Source organism: Macaca thibetana, chromosome 16 (assembly GCF_024542745.1).
Source record: "Macaca thibetana thibetana isolate TM-01 chromosome 16, ASM2454274v1, whole genome shotgun sequence".
NCBI lineage: Eukaryota > Metazoa > Chordata > Mammalia > Primates > Cercopithecidae > Macaca > Macaca thibetana.
The window spans coordinates 60,957,326-60,975,788 of NC_065593.1; the positions used below are offsets into that span (position 1 = coordinate 60,957,326).

Genomic DNA, 18,463 nt, shown 5'->3' on the forward strand with positions numbered 1-18,463 from the left:
TGGCGGCAGTGGCATGAAGTGGCCGAGCGCGAGAAGAGCCAGGCTGCCCAGGCCTGTCTGGGCATGTGGCCATGGACAGGGAATGCATCCTTGCAGCTTCCGCCCCTTCATCAGTAGGGGGACAGCAGGGTGCTGTGCTCAGGGGTCACTGTGAAGAGTGGGTCTCCAGAGAGCTCGCGAGAGCCTGGCCTGTGTGCAGGAAGCTGGTGACCTGCATGCGGTATGGAGCCCCGTGGGCCAGGAAAGAGCCCTTTTTGGGAACTGTGATGCCTGTGATTCTTGGTCTAGGAAAAGAAAATTAAAAAATTTAAGAGAGAGAAGAGGAGAAACTTCAACGCCTTTCAGAAACTTCAGACTCGACGGAACTTCTGGTCTGTGACTCACCCAGCGAAGGCTGCCAGCCTCAGCTATCGCCGTTGACTGTGCCTCTGTGGAAGGAGGTTGGTTCCGAGGGCGTGGGTGTGCGGGTGAGGTGGGGGTGTGTGTGTTGTGTTTGTGTACAGGGGGTGTGGTGGGGTGTGGCATGCATATGTGTGATGCATGTAGGCTATGTATCTGGCACATGTGTGTTGGGTGGTGTGTGTCTGGTGTGGACGCGTCTGTGGTGTGTGTCCTAGTCACTTGAATGGAGAAGGGTGTGTGTGGGATGCGTGTGTATAAGGGGGTGCGTGTAGTGTGTATTGGGTGTGGGGTGTGTACACCTGGCATCTGTGGTGTGTGTCCTGGTCACTTGGAGAAGGGCATATGTGGGGTGTGTGAAGGATGTGGGCAGTGTATATATCTGGCACGTGTCCTAGTCACTTGCAGAAGTGTGTGGGGTTTGCCAGCCGCATCGAGATGCCATGCATTGGGTTCCTGGGTTGGACTCATACCCAAGGATGGCAGTGGGAAGATTGTGGTCCCGTTTCTCTCTGTCAGGACTGCTGTGCTTTGTTCCGCAGCCTCCTGGAGACAAGGCATCCCTTCCTGGGAGCTGTCCGTCTGGACCTGAGGGAGCTCTCTGTGTGGGCTCTGCTGCGCTGTGAGCCTGCACCGGTAGGAGCCCTCCCGGTACCAGTGTCCACAGACCACCCGACGTAGAGGCTTTGAGGCTTCTCTATATCAGAACCTCTTTGGTGACATTCCTGACCAGCCCTGCGAGAGAAACGACAGTGTGTGTGTGAGCAGAGGTGGCTGCACGCCTGCTGGACATCTTCGCCGGGCTGTGCCTTCTTGTGTTCATAGACGGTGGTCTGTGCTGGCAGAGGCTGCTCCCCCCCAGTTGGGGCTATCGAGAGAGTGGGGGACGGTGGCCACACGTCCCCCAGGTGATCTCCTGGTGCATGGCTGGTGGCTCTTGGCGAGCCATCCCTTGCTCCTCAGGGCTGGCGCCACCGTTGTGTCTGAGCCCACCCTCCCCTGCTTCCTCGGTGGGGCCCCTTCCACTGTTGGCCTTACCTGTCCTCAGAAAGGAAGAGCCGACTCCACCCAGCCAGCTCTCCCTTTTATGGAACTCGAGAGGGTGGCCCTACTGTGCAGCCCTTCCTTGTGAGTAACTCTCAACTGTCCTGGAGAGCAGAGGCTGTTTGGGGTCAGAGGAGGCCTCGGTATTACCTGCGAATACATCTGCTTTCCAGGCTGCTATTTATTCTGAGACGACTGTGCTGTAGCTTCCCTTGCAGCTGCAATACCCCACAGGTCTTCACTGAGGTGGAGGCCTTGGGGTAGAATTCTCCATTTATTTTACTACTTAATACAAAACATTTATTTTTGACCAGTCCTGTGGCTTCCATTAGCAATATGTTTCCTTTCCCAAATATGCAAATAGTGGCTTTGTTTGCTCAATTTTGTGAGTGCTTTGGAATTTAAATGATTGTATAACTCAAGAAGATTACTTTTCTATCTTGCTTAAGCTGTGCCTGCCAACTTGTAATTTAATAAATACAGGAAATCCTCAGAGAAGGTGATATTTTCAAGAAAAAGACAAATGCCCTCATAGTAGTGGGAAGTGTGAAGGTGACCGTGAACATCCTTCCTTGTTGGGTCTGTCCCCGTCCTTTCCTCCCGGAGTCGTCGCAGGTGGAGATGGACGTGGTGTTGGACTTACATCTCCTTCAATGTGGCTCTGCTGGGCCAGAGGCGTCCTGCTGTCCTGGGTGGCTGCCTCACTGTCTGCACCTCCTCTCCCTGAGGCAGCTTAGCGTCCTGCCTTCATGCTTGGGGCCTGGGTGGTTACTGCTGTGTAGATGGAATTGCTTTTTTCATATGGGAAGATACATTTTTTTTTCCTATGTGGGTGAGTGTCTCTTTGGATTTTCTTCTGTTTTTACGTTTCACTTAGAAGGGCGGGAGAGAATCAAGCTCCTGTGGCCACCTCTGTCCCAGCAGCAGTGAGTGGAGGTCCGCCTTGAGCTGGTCAGGGTGCCCTCTGCTCTCCTGCAGACCGATCTCTGAATGTTGAAAGATGAGGGCCCGGCTTCTGTGCTCTGGCTTCGTAACTTATCTGGGAGGGAAAGCACATGCCTTCACGGGCAGGGTATGTTCCTTTTCTTCTCGGGGTGGTGACTTGCATTCCTGTGTGAACTGTTCCCTCTGCCATGTTTTTCATGTGATGTTCTACAGTTGAAAATGTTAGTTGTCTGCTAGCACAGAATTTATCTCCTTTTCTTTCTCTTCTCGCCTCCAAATCAGTCTCTTCCCTTCTCCACTAGACAACTGTAAAACTTTTTCCTGAGGAACATACATTCGTTAACTCTTGGGCAGTGGTGAGCACGAGACGACTTTCTGCAGTGTTTATCAGTGTCGGGTAGAGTCACGTCCCTTCCCTCCAAAGAAGTCATCAACCAGACGGGGAAGGGAAAGATGAGGCCCAGAAAAAAGATGAGGCCCAGAAAAAAGATGAGTTCAAATTCTAGGTCACGTGCACGTATGTAAGTAAATATCGATAACCCAAGCCTATGTCGTAGCAGTCACTTGGTTGACTTAGGATCTGGGTCTGTTTAATTTTGTGCTTGGGAATGGAGCTGGAGGGAGTGGGGCCTGCGTACAGCAGCTGCCTCTCCCGGGTCCTCTCACTCACCTGCCCTGTGTCCTGGTTGCATGGCCGTACCTGTCTATATGCAGAGGTCTGTGTCCCGTCCTCTGCACCTCCTCTCTAGGGGCCTGGGAGCCCCACATGTTGCCACGATCTTGGTGCAATAAAATACTCTGTTTTTGTGAGTTCTGGGTCTTTGTTTTTTCATTTGATTTTTTTTTTTTTAAAGGTACATCCCCACCAGGGTCTCGCTGATTCTACCTGTCCTGGAAGTTGAGGTTGGGCTAGGAGGGGCAGGTAGGTCCCTGCAGGGAGCCCAGTGTCCAGGAGGTTACATTTGGCAAGAGCAGCCCTAGTGAATGGGTGACCAAGAGGCCGAATGCACCCCGGGGCGCAGGCGGGTTGCAGTGCATCGGGTCCTGTTGAGAATGCTGCTCTGTAGCCCTGTTACCTGATGTGTGTGGCTCCCCACTTCTCCCTTCAGCAACTTGGAAGCAAGCAAGCTTTCTCCACCCCAGGGTGTCCACCAAACACAGGGCATCATGTTTTCGCTTCTCTTTAGGGGCTTGGCTGGACACCCCAAAATGAGGACAGCCAAGTAAGAACAAGTGAGTGAGGCAGCTCCTGGACCCAAACCAAAGGGGTGGCAGAGTGGGGCACACTGCTGACCCAGAGGCCTTCCTGCCAGCCAGGCTGTATCTGAAGGCATTTGCGTTGTAGTCTGGGCAGCGGTTGATGGGGTTCTGAGGCTTGGAGAGGTGGTGATCTGACACCAACGCTAGGTGCAGTGGTTACATGGGTGAGGCTGTGGTTTTTCCATTTTTTTTTTTTTTCATTTTCTTTTTCTTTCTTTTTTTCCAAACAGTGTCTCCCTTTGTCACCTAGGCTGGAGTGCAGTGGCATGATCTCCGCTCACTGCAACCTCTGCCTCCCCGGTTCAAGCAGTTCTCCTGCCTCAGCCTCTCAAGTAGCTAGGAGTACAGGCACGTATCACCACGCCTAATTTTTGTATTTTTAGTAGAGACAGAGTTTCACCATGTTGGCCAGGCTAGTCTCTAACTCCTGACCTTATGATCTTCTTGCCTCGGCCTCCCAAAGTGCTGGGATTCTAGGCGTGAGCCACTGCACCTGGCTGATCTCCATCTCTTGACCTCGTGATCCACCCGCCTTGGCCTCCTAAAGTGTTGGGATTCCAGGCATGAGCCACCGTGCCCGACAGGCTTTTCCATTCTTAACTGCCGTTTACCAAACACTAGGGCCACTTCTGGGTGAGTGTAAAAGTGAACATACGCAGAGTCCCACCGGCAGGACTGACGGCTCCAGGGCAGGGCGAGCGCTGTTAGGGAGATGCCGGGAGGCCATGAGGAGCCTGTCATGAGCTCTGCCTGATGCACCGTCTGGTGAGGTGACATTCTGAAAGGGGGTTGGAAGTGGGAGCCGGCCAGCAGGACTCAGCTGGCTAACCGTAAGTCAGGTGCAAAAGTGCAGGGCAGGTTTTGGTTGACAGTTTGGGCAAGAAGGGTTACGAAGGTCTGATGTACCAAGGTACTCCTGAGGCTGATAGTGGATTCCAGGATGTCTGATGGCCTGAAAGGCGGCCAGTGGAGCGCAGAGGACAGCAGGTGAGGATGACCAGCCACTAGGTTGGCTGAGAAGTGGCTGAGGCTAGAGCTAAGAGATTGGCATTAGTAGCAGAGGCTAGAAGTGAGGTCACTTGGATATTTAGGAGATGGACTGACTTGAGGTGAGGTGGCAGATACGGTGGAAGGTTCTGGGTGGAGTTTAAGATGATTTCTGCTGGGTTGGTTAGTTGGGTTTAGAGGCCAAGTGGTAGCCAGGGAAGCAGGTGGCTCACTGATGGTTTCAGGAAGGCCTTTAGGTGGTGAGATTCAATCTGACACAGTTGATGTGTTGGCATGTTACCAGAATGGAACCCAGGGAGAATCCTAGGCATGGGAAGTAGGCAGTGGGTGGGCTCCGAGTCTTCCAGTTAGGAAAAAGCCCAGGTGTCTGGACACTGGGCAATCAGGTGGGCATCCATTTGTCTCTAACACACTATTAGGGCTCATTTTAACTGTGACAGTGACCTTCAGGCCACTTTAACACTGGATGGTGCTGTGAGAATTGCTGCCTCGAGTCTTGGTAGCTTGGACAACCTCAGTGCAGATGAGGATGTGAGTACACCGAGGGGGTGGTGGTAAAGGAGAACTGTGGGCACACAGGTCACGTGACATGCAGAGGGGCAGCTTTCTGTGTCTTATCACCTGAGCTGACTCCCAGGAGCTCACACTCTTGCCTGCAGGTGGCCCTGCTGCTGCTTCGTGCAGATCGCGGCTTGGCTTGGCCCCCTGCTCCTTCCACATCTGGACTGGGGATGACACTTGGAGAAGATCATCCGGGTGCCATGGATTTGGCTTTCAGGGCTGTCTGGCTGCCCTTCTTCGTTAGGCTCTGCCTGCCTTTTGGGATTTCTGCCCTTGGTCTTCAGGCAACTCCTTCCTCTCTCTCCCATTCTTTTCAGTGATCCCTGCAAACTGTTTTGCTGTCTCATTGTGTATGTGCCCACTACTCTTGGTAAGTGACTTCCGAAGCTACCTCAATAATTCTTATCCCACCCCAGAATTAAACAACATGGGAAAACCAAAGCTAAAGCCAACTCCTCTCCCTCTGTTCCCTTCTCCTTCTTACCTCAGGGTTCTCAGTGTTCATGGGGCAGCAGGAGCACCTGGGGAGAGGCATTCGATACTGACAGAAGTAGAATCAGAATCTGTGGGTGAGGCTTGGGCATCAGCATTTAAAACCTCCTTAGGGGGATCGTAGTGAGCAGCAGAGTTGAGAGTTGCGGTCCTGGTCCCTGGTCTCAAACTCCAGTGAGCACCAGAATTGCCAGGGGCTTCTTAACACACCGGTTTCCGGGCTCCTTCCCCGGCATTCTGATTCAGCAGGTCTGGGATGAGGCGTGAGAATGTGCGTGTCCAATAGTCCCCAGGGCTGCTGCTGGGCAGACCCACTGTTCTGATCTGATGCCTCCCAGAGGGGCTGGGTGGTTGGTGTGGGAGAGTGGGAAGGAAGTGTAGTACAGGGGCTGTTCCTCCATCCTCTGGGGACCTCTACTGGAGATGCTGGATGAGGTGCCCCCTCTGTATATGCTGGCACCCCACCTGTGCCCTTGAGGCCAACCTCTTCCACCCTGGGGACCTTGCTCCATTAATTACCCTGTCTGCTCCCGTGTCTCACTCTTCCCTTCCCTTAGGAACATGTTCAGGCGTCTCCCATCCTAAAAAGCCTGCGTTTCCTTGTGTCCCCTCTCAGCCACCCTCTCCCTTAGTCGACATTCAGTTTGCTCTGTGTTGACTCTCCGTGGTTCTTAGTCTAGCTTCTGCCATCATCACTCTTCAGTGACCTAATTCCCACACTTGCCACCGACTTCTTGCCACGATTTGACACTGTTCACCTCCGCACCCCGGAGAGCTCCTCTAAGATGTGAGTCGGTTGCATTTGATGCACACTCTAGATCAAGCCCAGAATCAACTGATCCAGTCAACACATCCCACTGAACAGTCGACCGATCCACCCTGTGTCGGGATCTCTACTGTAGACACTCAAAAGTGGTGCCCCCTCAGTATAGGATCCTGGCCTCAAATAATCGTCTTGCCTTGGCCTCCCAAAGCATTGGGATTACAGGTGTGAGCCACTGTGCCCGGCCCCAAGGACAATCTTTTAAGGCAAGAAACCAGAATCCAATCATTCCCGACATAAGGTTTCCCACTCCTGTTCAGAGAATTAGTCTCCTCTATTTTTCGATCCAGATCCCCCTGCCTCTTCAGCCTTCCACAGCCCCCTGGAGGCCTCTGGGCAGCTGTCCGGCCCGTCGTTCTGGGATCTCAGAAAGCACTCCAGGCACTGAGGAAATTGCCCCATGAGAGGGCCCTGAGATTTAAAATGTGCTTGTTCTTAGCAGAATCTGTCCTGAATTGTTGCTTATGCAAGTTGCTTTCTCAAGGGGAAACTGCTGTATATTTTTCCTGCTTTAAAGGGATTAAAGTAGGGCCAGGCTGGACTCAGGTTTGAATCATGACTTCCTATAGAAAGACGGCCAGGGCCAGGCGCGATGGCTCACGCCTGTAATCCCAGCACTTTGGAAGGCTTAGGCAGGCGGATCACCTGAGGTCAGGAGTTCGAGACCAGCATGACACAACATGGAGAAACCCCGTCTCTACTAAAAATACAAAATTAACCGGGTGTCGTGGGCGCATGCCTGTAATCCCAGCTACTTGGGAGGCTGAGGCAGGAGAATTACTTGAACCCGGGAGGTGGACGTTGTGGTGAGCTGAGATCACACCATTGCACTCCAGCCTGGGCAACAAGAGTGAAACTCCAGCTTAAAAAAAAAAGAAAAGAAAGGCCAGATTGGGAATCAAGACTTGTGTTCTAAGGGGTCTGCCATGAGTTAGCATCATGAATTTGCTTTTCTCCTCTAAAATGCAAATTAGATTCAAATCATGACTGTCAGCTGTCACTCTCACGATATGTGTCCTGCATGTGTGTGTTCATTGGTTTTCTCCCTGTCTGCTTCATTTAGGAGGGTGTTGATTAGAGGAAGCAATAGGACACGGCTGCCAAATATCCATTAGAGATTGAGTGAGAAACTCGTCACAAGATTGCCAGTCCCTTAAGTAGGATCTAGTTATTTAGGTAGCTTCTTACCATCATGAGACCAGATTAAAGTACATGGCAAATACTTGCTGTGAAATGTGTGTAGGGAATTCAAGTTATTTTACATAAACCAATGATTTTTTTTAAGGCCGTTTTAAAATGAATGTGTTGGCCAGGCACAGTGGCTCATGCCTGTAATGCCAGCACTTTAGGAGGCTGAGGTGAGAAGATTGCTTGAGCCCAAGAGTTCGAGACCAGCCTGGGAAACGTAGTGAGAGCCTGTCTCTACAAAATTATTATTATTATTATTATTATTATTTGAGATAGATAGAGTCTCACTCTGTCGCCCAGGCTGGAGTGCAGTGGCGCGAACTCGACTCACTGCAACCTCCGCCTCCCGGGCTCACTTCATTCTCCTGCTTCAGCCTCCCAAGTAGCTGGGACTACAGGCGCCCGCCACCACACCTGGCTAATTTTTTGTGTTTTTAGTAGAGACCGGGTTTCACTGTGTTAGCCAGGATGGTCTCGATCTCCTGACCTCGTGATCCACCCGCTTCGGCCTTCCAAAGTGCTGGGATTACAGGCGTGAGCCACCACGCCTAGCTTCTACAAAAAATTTAAAAGAAATAAAAATAAAATGAATGTGTCAACTGTGTCAACCTTTATTATCCCATGGGAAGAGTTGAGATTGTTAAAATGTACCTCATGTAGTTTTTTGTTGTTACTATGTTACAAATGATCAGTGTTTAATGTACCTCCCCTCCCCCTTTAAAATGTATTATTCTGGCTGGGTGTGGTGGCTCAGGCATGTAATCCTACCACTTTGGGAGGCTGAGGCAGGTGGATCACCTGAGGTCAGGAGTTCAAGACCAGCCTGGCCAACATGGCAAAACACCATCTCTACTAAAAATATAAAACTTAGCCATGCCTGGTGGCACACACCTGTAATCCCAGCTACTCAGGAGGCTGAGGCAGGGAGAATTGCTTGAACCTGGGAGGCGGAGGTTTCAGTGAGCCAAGATCGTGCCACTGCACTCCAGCCTGGGCGAGAGAACAAGACTCCATCTCAAAAAATAATAATAATAATAATAATGCCAGGCATGGTGGCTCGCACCTGTAATCCCAGCACTTTGGGAGGCTGAGGCAGGCGGATCATGAGGTCAGGCGTTCAAGACCAGCCTGGCCATCATAGTGAAACTCTACTAAAAATACAAAAATTAACCGGGTGTGGTGGTGGGCACCTATAGTCCCAGCTACTCGGGAGGCTGAGGCAGGAGAATCACTTGAACCCGGGAGGTGGAAGTTGCAGTGAGCCGAGACCGCGCCATTACGCTCCAGCCTGGGTGACAGAGTGAGACTCCGTCTTAAAAAAAAGAAAGAAAGAAAGAAAAAGAAACCCCACCTCTACTAAAAATACAAAAATTAGCCAAGTGTGGTGGTGGGTGCCTGTAATCCAGCTACACAGGGAGGCTGAGGCAGGGGAGTCACTTGAACCTGGAAAGTGGAGGTTGCAGTGAGCCGAGATCGTGCTGTTGCACTCCAGCCTGGATGACAGAGTGAGACTTTGTCTCAAAAAAAAAAGAAGGTATTATTCTGTCATTTTCTGTCTTATGTGGCTACACAGTTCTCTTGGCAAGGCCCAGCACTTACCAGTCACCCAGTAAATATTTGTTGAATGAGTGAACTGGAGCAGTTGCTGAAGGCAGCACGCTTTGTGACTGTGCATTCGGACCCTGCTCAGAAAACAGCCAGTCCACCCTCCTTCAAAGTCGGTGGCTCCATAGTCTACACTGCACTAATTCCCCTTCACATTGCCTTCCCCGAGCCCTACCCGCACCCCCTTTGTTTTTCTGCGTGAGTGAAAACATTTTGGTGAAGTCTAGCAGGAACTAGAGCACTAGCTCCTCTATTTGAAGTGAACGCCCAAACCATGGCACGTGGCCAGCTGTCTTTTGGGTGGCACAGGAACAGTTGGTGACAGCTGGATACAATCAAGTTCCATTACAAACAGATTTTAAGTGCCATTTACACACAGAAGAAATTGCAAGCTTTAGCAAAATAAAATCTGAGGGTTTTCAAAGCAAGACAATGCCCCAATCCAAGCCTGTATGAGCAGTTCGCTTTGCAGCCTCTTGCAGGGATTAACACCCCTTCTTCACCAGTGCTCCACCTTCCCTGCAAGGTCTGTGCTACAGAATTAGCAAGTCCAGAAGGCTTGCTCCCTGGCAGAGCTGCTGAGTCCTCTGTCTTCTATTTATTCACTTTTTGAAGACACCTGAATTAAAGGCCTGTCTAACCACTGTTCAGCCTACTCCTGGATGGGAGGTGTCAGAGGCTGACTTCTAGAAAAGCTGCTACCTCGAGGTCATCTCTTTCACTTGGTCTCAGGGGGTACAAATCACTTACACAGTGATTGGGCAAGTGAAGGCTGGCATGCCCAGTTGAGCCTCATCTCTCTCTCTTTTTTTTTTTTTTTTTTTTTTTTTTTGAGACCGAGTTTTGCTCTTGTTGCCCAGGCTGGAGTGTAATGGTGCAATCTCAGCTTACTGCAACCTCCACCTCCCAGATTCAAGCGATTATTCTGCCTCAGCCTCCCAAGTAGCTGGGACTACAGGTGCGTGCCATCACGCCTGGCTAATTTTTGTACTTTTAATAGAGATGGGGTTTCGCCATATAGGCCAGGCTGGTCTCGAACTCCTGACCTTGTGATCCGCCCGCCTCGGCCTCCCAAAGTGCTGGGATTACAGGCATGAGCCACCACACCCAGCCTCACATCTCTTTCATGAAGCCAGTGTTGTCCCCAGACATCTCAGTCCTCAGTGTCCCTCCTGTCCCGATCTCTGGCAATAGGCAGCATTCTGGTCTTGGCAGAGGGGAATGACATCAGGTAGTGGCTGACAATTCTCCCCTTGGTGGAGGGGAGGCCACAGATGATGTCCTAGTGTCTGGTGGTGTTTTTGTTTTGTTTTGTTTTGTTTTTTTTTGAGACAGAGTCTTGCACTGTCACCTGGGCAACAGTGGCGCAATCTCGGCTCACTGCAATCTCTGCCTCCCAGGTTCAAGAGATTCTCCTGCCTCAGCCTCCCGAGTAGCTGGGATTACAGGTGCCCGCCACCACGCCCGGCTACTTTTTTGTATTTTTAGTAGAGACGGGATTTTACCATGTTGGCCAGGTTGGTCTCGAACTCCTGACCTCGTGATTTGCCTGCCTCTGTTTCCCAAAGTGCTGGGATTACAGGTGTGAGCCACCATGCCCGACCTGGTGTCTGGTGTTCTGATGGCCTCAGCAATACCTACCCCATGGACGTGAGTCTCTCCACATCTCGTCCTTGGCCCTTCCTTCCTTCATGCCTTCTAGCAGATGGGGGTGAGCTGTCTGTTGTTCCTGTAGCACACAGGGTTGGGGTGGGCATCAGTCCTGCCTTTCTTCTGAGATCCTCCAGTCTGCACTTTCCGGAAGCTGGGCACCCCTACTGCCCCACTCAACCAGCTGGGAGAACATAAAGGTAACGAAATAGAATTACTTGTTTTAGAAAAAGGAACCAGGGCCGGACGCAGTGTCTCACGCCTGTAATCCCAGCAGTTTGGGAGGCTGAGGCGGGCAGATCATGAGGTCAGGAGATTGAGACCATCCTGGCCAACATGATGAAACTCCGTCTCTACTAAAAATACAAAAATTAACTGGGTGTGGTGGTGTGCGCCACCTCCAGCTACTCGGGAGGCTGAGGCAGGAGAATCGCTTGAACCTGGGAGGTGGAGGTTGCAGTGAGCCGAGATCGCACCACTGCACTCCAGCCTGGCGACAGAGTGAGACTCTGTCTCAAAAAAAAAAAAAAAAAGAAAAAGGAACCAGGTAAAATGTGGGCATTTGGAAGAATTGGAAGGTACAGTGAAGCATAGTATCTATATGGTAAACAGCTCTAAAAGTTTACTGTGAAAATTAAAATAATGAATCTGGTCGGGTGCAGTGGCTCACGCCTGTAATCCCAGCACTTTGGGAGGCTGAGGCGGGTGGATCACGAGGTCAGGAGATGGAGACTAATCCTGGCTAACACGGTGAAACCCCATCTCTACTAAAAATAGAAAAACTTAGCTGGGTGTGGTGGCGGGAGCCTATAGTTCCAGCTATTCAGGAGGCTGGGGCAGGAGAATGGCATGAACCTGGAAGGGGGAGCTTGCAGTGAGCTGAGATTGTGCCACTGCACTCCAGCCTGGGCGACAGCAAGACTCCGTCTCAAAAAAAAAAAAAAAAAAAAAAAAGGCCAGGCGTGGTGGCAGGTGCCTGTAATCCCAGCTACTTGGGAAGCTGAGGCAGAAGAATTGCTTGAACCCAGGAGCTAGAGGTTGCAGCGAGCAACATATCTTTTGTTGCGACGTGACTCAACCCATAACAGTATGGAAAGGTTCTCTTCTCAGAGGTAAATGTGGCTCCCAATCTCCTCTACCCCGAGGATGATGAGGCAGTGCTGGTTCACGAGAGTGGAAGCCTCTAGAGCTTGGGGCTTTCCAGCTGCTCTTCATTGCCCTGTGTGTTCCCAACACATGAACAGCACCCCTAACAGAGATTTGTTCAGTGACTGAATATACATCTGTAAACCTATAGCATGTATACAAGGATTTTGATTACAAATGGTTCTGTATTATATACCACTGTTCTGACTTTTTCACTTATAGCTTGGAAACTGTCTTCTGTTGGTAATACAAAAATCTGCTTCTATGTCTTGAAACCTGGGAATGCTCCCTTGTATGAAAGTATCCTAATGTAGTTAACCTGTTTGCTATTGACGAACTTTGAGGTGGTTCCTGAAGATGTTTTAAAACCATAGTATAGGGCTGGGCGTGGTGACTCACACCTGTAATCCCAGCACTTTGGGAGGCTGAGGTGGGTGGATCACCTGAGGTCAGGAGTTCAAGACCAGCCTAAAACTCCGTCTCTACTAAAAATACAAAAATTAGCCAGACGTGGTAGTGTGTGCCTGTAATCCCAGCTACTCGGGAGGCCAAGGCACGAGAATCACTTGAACCTGGGAGGCAGAGGTTGCAGTGAGCCGAGATCATGCGCCATTGCACTCCAGCCTGGGCGACAGAGCGAGACTCTGTTTCAATTAAAAAAATAAAAATAAAAAAACAGCTAGGCGCAGTGGCTCACACCTGTAATTCCAGCACTTTGGGAGGCTGAGGCAGGCAGATCACAAGGTCAGGAGATCGAGACCATCCTGGCCAACATGGTGAAACCCCGTCTTTACTAAAAAAATACAAAAAAAAAAATAGCTGGGCGTGGTGGCGGGCTCCTATAGTCCCAGCTACTCAGGAGGCTGAGGCAGGAGAATGGCATGAACCCAGGAGGTGGAGCTTGCAGTGAGCCGAGATCGAGCCACTGCACTCCAGCCTGGGCAACAGAGCAAGACTCCGTCTCAAAAAATAAATAAATAAAATAAAATAAAACTGGTATAAGCATAGGAAAAATGTATTTTGGGTTACCGCTGCTTAAAACCTTTCTAATTCTTTTTGAGATTAGGCAAGGCAGGGAAGCTGAAGGGGGAATGTTTCGGGAAAAACTCTCAAACTATGGTCTGCTCTCACCTCACAACCATCCTCATAGAAGACTGCTCTGCCCAGAGGCATGGGGGTTTATCCCCACATATTAAGCAGTGGGCACCACCTGGGGGTCCTCTAATCCAGTGCAATTCAGACTCTATCTGGAGTGAGCTCAGATCTCACAGGTTGAGGGCTCAGTCCCCAAGACTGCACTTGTGACACCAGTCACAAGTCTCGGCACTTGTCACACCAGTCACAAGTCTGGGCCTCTGGAAGTTCTGAGCGACCAGCTTAAACTTGGGATTTCTATGATTCTCCCTCTTTGGGTTTGATTAATTTGCTGGAGCCACTCACAGAACTTAAGGAAACACATTTCGTGGTTTTTTGTTTTTTGTTTTTTTTTGAGACAAAGACTCACTCTTGTCCCCCAGGCTGGAGTGTGATGGTGTGATCTTGGCTCACTGCAACCTCCACATCCCGGGTTCAAGCGATTCTCCTGCCTCAGCCCCCCGAGTAACTGGGATTACAGGTGCCCGCCACCACGCCAGGCTAGTTTTGGTATTTTTAGTAGAGACGGGTTTCACCATGTTGGCCAGGCTGGTCTCAAACTCCTGACCTCAGGTGATCCAGTCGCCTCCCAAAGTGCTGGGATTATAGGTGTGAGCCGCCGCACCCAGCCATTTAGTGGTTTATAATAAAGGATATTGCAAAGGATACAGATGTAGAGATGGGGAAGGGGCACAGGGCTTCCAAGCCCTCCCTAGGCACCACCCTCCAAGAACCTCCACATGTTCAGCTATCCTGGCCCAGTTATTTTGGGTTTTTATGGAAGCTTCCATTCCCCAGGGCACAGAGCAGGACCCTTTCTGGGGAGGGTCTTAAGACCCACAATCAAAAGGTGGGCAAGATTAAAGTCCTGCCTTGGGGCGGGTGAAAGAACAAGAGAAGGTCAGAGAGATTGTTTCCTGAGGCCTAACCCAACATTTTAACAAAAGACTGTAACAAGAGCTTAGGGAGGTACAAGCCAGGAACAGTGGAAAATACCAGAGGGTGGCCAGGAGCAGCAGCTCATGCCTGTAATCCCAGCACTTTGGGAGACCAAGGTGAGTGGATCGCTTGAGCCCAGGATTTCGCGACCAGCCTGGACAACGTGGCAAGACCCTGTCTCTAAAAAAAAATAAAAATAAAATATTAGCTGGGTGTGGTGGTGTGCAACTGTAGTCCCAGCTACTCAGGAGGCTGAGGTGGGAAGATCAATGGAGCTTGGGAGGTGGGGGCTGCAGTGAGCCATGAGCCACTGTACTCTAGCCTGGCCAACAGAGCGAGACCCTGTCTCAAAAATGAAACAAAACCAAAAACTGTAAAATACCACAGGAAGGTACCAACTTAAAAAAATTAGTTGTCAAGTGGATCAACCACTAAGGACTTACAAACCACAGCAAAACTTGCAGGGAGCCCAAACCCGTTTTAAAGGTTCTCTGAAGAATCAGTGGATGTGGGGGAAGAGGTCTGGGTTAGAATCCACAGCTGCAGTGGAGTCCCGTGGTTCCTGTCTACCTGCCACCGGCTCCTTCTCATTATGCTCCAGGGGCTGGGGACGCAAATTCAAGATACAAGAGTGAAACTGACTTGACTCCTGCTTGCAGGGACGCTTCCTTTTGAAGCCTCGGCTTCCAAAATGTCATGCAAAGATAACAACTAAAGGACCTCTCTGGCTGGGCGTGGTGGCTCACGCCTGTAATCCCAGTGCTTTGAGAGGCAGTGGTGGGCGGATCACCTGAGGTCAGGAGTTAGAGACCAGCCTGACCAACATGGCGAAACCCCGTCTCTACTAAAAACAAAAAGTAGCTGGGCATGGTGGCGCACGGTGGTAATCCCAGCTACGTGGAGGCTGCAGTGAGCCGAGATATGCAGCTTCACTCCAGCCTGGATGACACAGTGAGACCCTATCTCAAAAAAAAAAAAAAATCTCTGATCATGAATGTGATCTAATGGAGCAGCTTCTGTGTTTCTTTGACAGTGATCCATGGTCAGGGACAGCCATACCCAGTGAACACATGCATGCATTCATTTGCAACCAGAACAAACAGTCTCTGTATTACGTGTGATAGACTACAATTTTTTAAAAATTCTATTTTCTTTTCATCTAATAAGTATTTGTTTCATAATCATTAAGAGTCATGACCTGCTGTTTGAAAAACACTTCTTTTTTTTTTTTTTTTTTTTTGTAACAGGGTCTCACTGTGTGCCCCAGGCTGGAGCACAGTGGTGCAATCATAGCTTACTGCAGCCTCAACCTCCCAGGCTCAAGGAATCCCTCCCACCTCAGCTTCCCAAGTGGCTAGAACTACAGGCATGTGCCACTGTGCTCGACAGTTTTTAATTTTTTGTAGAGACAGGGTCGCTCTATGTTACTCGGGCTGGTCTTGAATTCCTGCCCTGAAGCAGTTTTCCTAGCTTGGCCTCCCAAAGTACTGGAGTTGTAGGCATGAACCACTTCACCCAGCTGAAAAACACCAATCTAATGGAACAATGTAAGGGAACAGAATTTGTAAACAGTTATGTTCTCTGCTAATCTGTGACTAGCAGTGATACCAGTATCCCTCCCTCTCCAAATCTATTGAGTTGGTGAATTCAGCTAAGAGGTCTAGAGTGCTGATAGTAAGAATTAACATGCCATCTGAATCGCTTTTCTTCTGGAGTTCTGGTCATTGAGCAAGAGCTGAGGTGGTCTGGGACTTGCATACTGTTAACGGAAGAAACCCAGCTCGAATATACCTTGAACCTTCTGGTGAGTCTGGGGTTAGAAGTGAAGTAGGGAGTGAAACGGAGAGGATGGCACACGCTGGGGGAGAGGCTCAGTGCTCCATTACCCCATGTGATGGACGGTTTGAGAAGATTTGCCAGGTCAATGTGGGGTCAATTCTAAAAGTGTCAGTCTAGGCCAAGAGGAACAAAATGCAGCTGGGTCTCTGACCTAACATGCCTAAGCCCAAGGGCACATTAGGGTCAAAATGTGACTCCCTACTCTAAGGTTACCAGTAAAACTGGACAATCTGGTAAAATCAATGAAGGTTAAGATCATGAATCCAGCCAGGCATGGTGGCTCACACCTGTAATCCCAGTACTTTGGGAAGCCAAGGAGAAAGGATCGCTTGAGCCCAGGAGTTTGAGACCAGCCTGGGAAACCTAGCAACCTCCATCTCTACAAAAAACACAAAAATTAACCTTAGGTGTGGTGGCCTGTGACTGTAGTCCCAGCTACTCAGGAGGCTGAGGTGGGAGAACTGCTTGAGCCCAGGAAGCAGAGGGTGCAGGGAGTCGTCATGGTGCCAACTGTACTCTAGCCTGAGCAACATGAGTGAGACCCTGTCTCAAAAAAAAAAGAAAAAGAAAAAAGAAAAATAGTAAAACTCAGGACAGGAGGGCCCACAAGGAAAGTGTTCTGTGGCTTTTACTCCCGTTTTTTGGTTGATCCGAAATTTCCCAGCAGTCCAGGGATCTCTGTGGAGTTCTCAGTGAGTGTTCTGTGTAGGGTGCAGGAGCCACAAGTGACTGCAGGGGGAAAGGCAGGTTCTGGGGCTGGCATTCTGCAGCAGTGGATTTCTCCTCTGTCATAAAGAAACAGAAGGCCAAGCGTGGTGGCTCATGCCTGTAATCCCAGCACTTTGGCAGGCCGTGGCGGGCCGATCATTTGAGGTCAGGAGTTCGAGACCAGCCTGGCCAACAAAGCGAAACCCCGTCTCTACTAAAAATACAAAAATTAGTCGGGCGTGGTGGTACATGCCTGTAATCACAGCTACTCAGGAGGCTGGGGCAGGAGAATCTCTTGAACCCGGGAGGCGGAGGCTGCAGTGAACCGAGATCGCACCACTGCACTCCAGCCTGGGCAACAAGAGCAAAACTCGTCTCCAAAAAGTAAATAAATAAATGAATAAAATCCAAAACGCTGGGACTTGAAGTGCCCTCCTTTCAATCTTGACCCAGGTAACTTCAGGACAAAAAAAGGAAGTAGAAGCAGTAAACTTACGACATTTAATATGTAAAGGTTCTGAACACAAGAGTAAATGAATTCAAATAGCTTTTGTGGCCTTTCGCCAAGGACCGGGCCCTCCCAGGCAAGCTGGGGCCGGGTCTGACCTTCGAGGTTGGCGTCAGCAAGGACCACCCTGCCCTTCAGTGGCCGGACACGACCTTGGGCTTTCGTGCGGCCAGGCCAACTCCGCCACCCCGGGTACCTGCACCGCCCTTGCGAAACCGAAACCTGCTCGCCGCCCCGCGGAGGCGGACGGGGAGGGTCCTCGGGTGGGGGCGTGGTCTAGAGGCGGGGCCAGCGGCCGGGCAGGGGAGGTGCCTCGGGTGGGCGCGCTTGCGCAGACTGGAGCCTCGGGAGGCGGCCGGGTACCCGGGGTGCGGCGCGCGCGGGAGGAAGGCGGGGCCTCGGGCGAGGGGCGGGGCCTCGGGCCGGGGGCAGGGGGCGGGCGCAGGCGCAGGCGAGGGCGGGCGGGGCGCGGGGCGCGCGGCGCAGGGGGCGGGGCTCCGAGCCGGGCTGAGGCGGGCGGGGCTTCGAGCCGGGCTGAGGCGAGCGGGGGCGCGGGTGGCGCGGCGGGACACGAGCGGAGAGCCGGGGCTCGGAGCCCGGCGCCCGCACCATGGAGGAGGACGACAGCTACGGTCAGTGCGCCCCGGCGGCGGACGCGTCGCCCTCGCTGTCCCTAGTCTCCTCCGGGCCCGGCCGTCCAGCAGCGCCTGCGGCGGCTGGCGTTTCCCGGGGACACTGGTGCGGGACGCGGAGCCCGGGGCGACCGGCGGGCGAGCGGTGCACGGGGCCCCCACGGGGCAGGAGTCACAGGGGGGTTTTGAGGGATGAGGGTCGCCGGGACCGGGGTCGCCGGCGGCGCTGAGGGATGTGGGTGGCCGGGGCGGGGGTCACAGGCCGGGCTCGCGGTCTCGCGGGGCCGGGGGTCGCCGCGAGCTCTGAGGAATGAGAGTCGTTGGGGTCTCTGGGCAGGATCGCGGGGGCTCTGAGGGATGAGAGTCGTTGGGGTCACTGGGGTCCCCGGGGCAGGGGTCGCAGTCTGGGTCCAGGGGCGCCGAGGGGTGGGGGTCACTGACCCTGCCGCCCCTCTGCGGGGCTCGGAGCGGACGCGCGGATGGCCGGGCCCGGTTCCCCGCAGTTTCCGGCCGCTCCCGGCCTCAGCGAGTTGTGCTCGGTCCATGTCTTTGTTCAGAAATGAGAACGGGGAGCGGCGCCGC

General features: G+C 51.8%; 3 protein-coding genes across 8 annotated transcripts in view; 2 read left to right on the forward strand and 1 right to left on the reverse strand.

Moving 5' to 3' along the window:
- The window catches only part of USP36 (ubiquitin specific peptidase 36), a 44,361-nt gene extending 41,163 nt beyond the window's left edge, over nt 1-3,198 (forward strand). For 4 of the 6 annotated variants that reach the window (XM_050764189.1, XM_050764187.1, XM_050764191.1 and 1 more), the window contains 2 exons: nt 289-440; nt 919-3,198. In XM_050764189.1, the coding sequence (XP_050620146.1) occupies nt 289-420 (132 nt within the window). In that variant the 3' untranslated portion in view covers nt 421-440; nt 919-3,198. The remainder of the gene's footprint in view (nt 1-288; nt 441-918) is intronic. The other 2 variants (XM_050764188.1, XM_050764190.1) reach the window with 1 other exon arrangement.
- The window catches only part of ENGASE (endo-beta-N-acetylglucosaminidase), a 639,565-nt gene that overhangs the window by 290,965 nt on the left and 330,137 nt on the right, over nt 1-18,463 (reverse strand). The gene's annotated exons all lie outside the window — the stretch shown is intronic.
- CYTH1 (cytohesin 1) overlaps nt 17,737-18,463 on the forward strand; it is a 106,023-nt gene continuing 105,296 nt past the window's right edge. Inside the window, exon 1 of the mRNA XM_050764378.1 lies at nt 17,737-17,881. Within this exon, the coding sequence (XP_050620335.1) occupies nt 17,860-17,881 (22 nt within the window). The 5' untranslated portion in view covers nt 17,737-17,859. The remainder of the gene's footprint in view (nt 17,882-18,463) is intronic.